At 63.0% G+C, this 532-nt stretch overlaps 1 protein-coding gene across 1 annotated transcript; it reads left to right on the forward strand.

Annotated features, from left to right (window-relative positions):
- Positions 1-6: 6 nt before the first annotated feature.
- RAP2B (RAP2B, member of RAS oncogene family) lies at positions 7-531 on the forward strand (the record flags this gene model as incomplete). The annotated part of the gene is made up of 1 exon (XM_005874432.1): positions 7-531. A coding segment is annotated over exon 1 (522 nt), but the record flags the coding sequence as incomplete, so codon positions are not given.
- Between the last annotated feature and the right edge of the window lies 1 nt (position 532).

The raw sequence follows: 532 nt of genomic DNA on the forward strand, positions 1-532 counted from the left end.
GACGGAGCCATGAGAGAGTACAAAGTGGTGGTGTTGGGCTCGGGCGGCGTGGGCAAGTCCGCGCTCACCGTGCAGTTCGTGACCGGCTCCTTCATCGAGAAGTACGACCCCACCATCGAGGATTTCTACCGCAAGGAGATCGAGGTGGACTCGTCGCCGTCGGTGCTGGAGATCCTGGACACGGCGGGCACGGAGCAGTTCGCGTCCATGCGGGACCTGTACATCAAGAACGGCCAGGGCTTCATCCTCGTCTACAGCCTCGTCAACCAGCAGAGCTTCCAGGACATCAAGCCCATGCGGGACCAGATCATCCGCGTGAAGCGGTACGAGCGCGTGCCCATGATCCTGGTGGGGAATAAGGTGGACCTGGAGGGCGAGCGCGAGGTCTCCTTCGGCGAAGGCAAGGCCCTGGCCGACGAGTGGAGCTGCCCCTTCATGGAGACGTCGGCCAAAAACAAAGCCTCGGTGGACGAGCTGTTCGCCGAGATCGTGCGGCAGATGAACTACGCGGCGCAGCCCAACGGCGACGAGG

The sequence above is a fragment of the Myotis brandtii genome, unplaced genomic scaffold (assembly GCF_000412655.1).
Source record: "Myotis brandtii unplaced genomic scaffold, ASM41265v1 scaffold436, whole genome shotgun sequence".
Classification (NCBI taxonomy): Eukaryota; Metazoa; Chordata; class Mammalia; order Chiroptera; family Vespertilionidae; genus Myotis; species Myotis brandtii.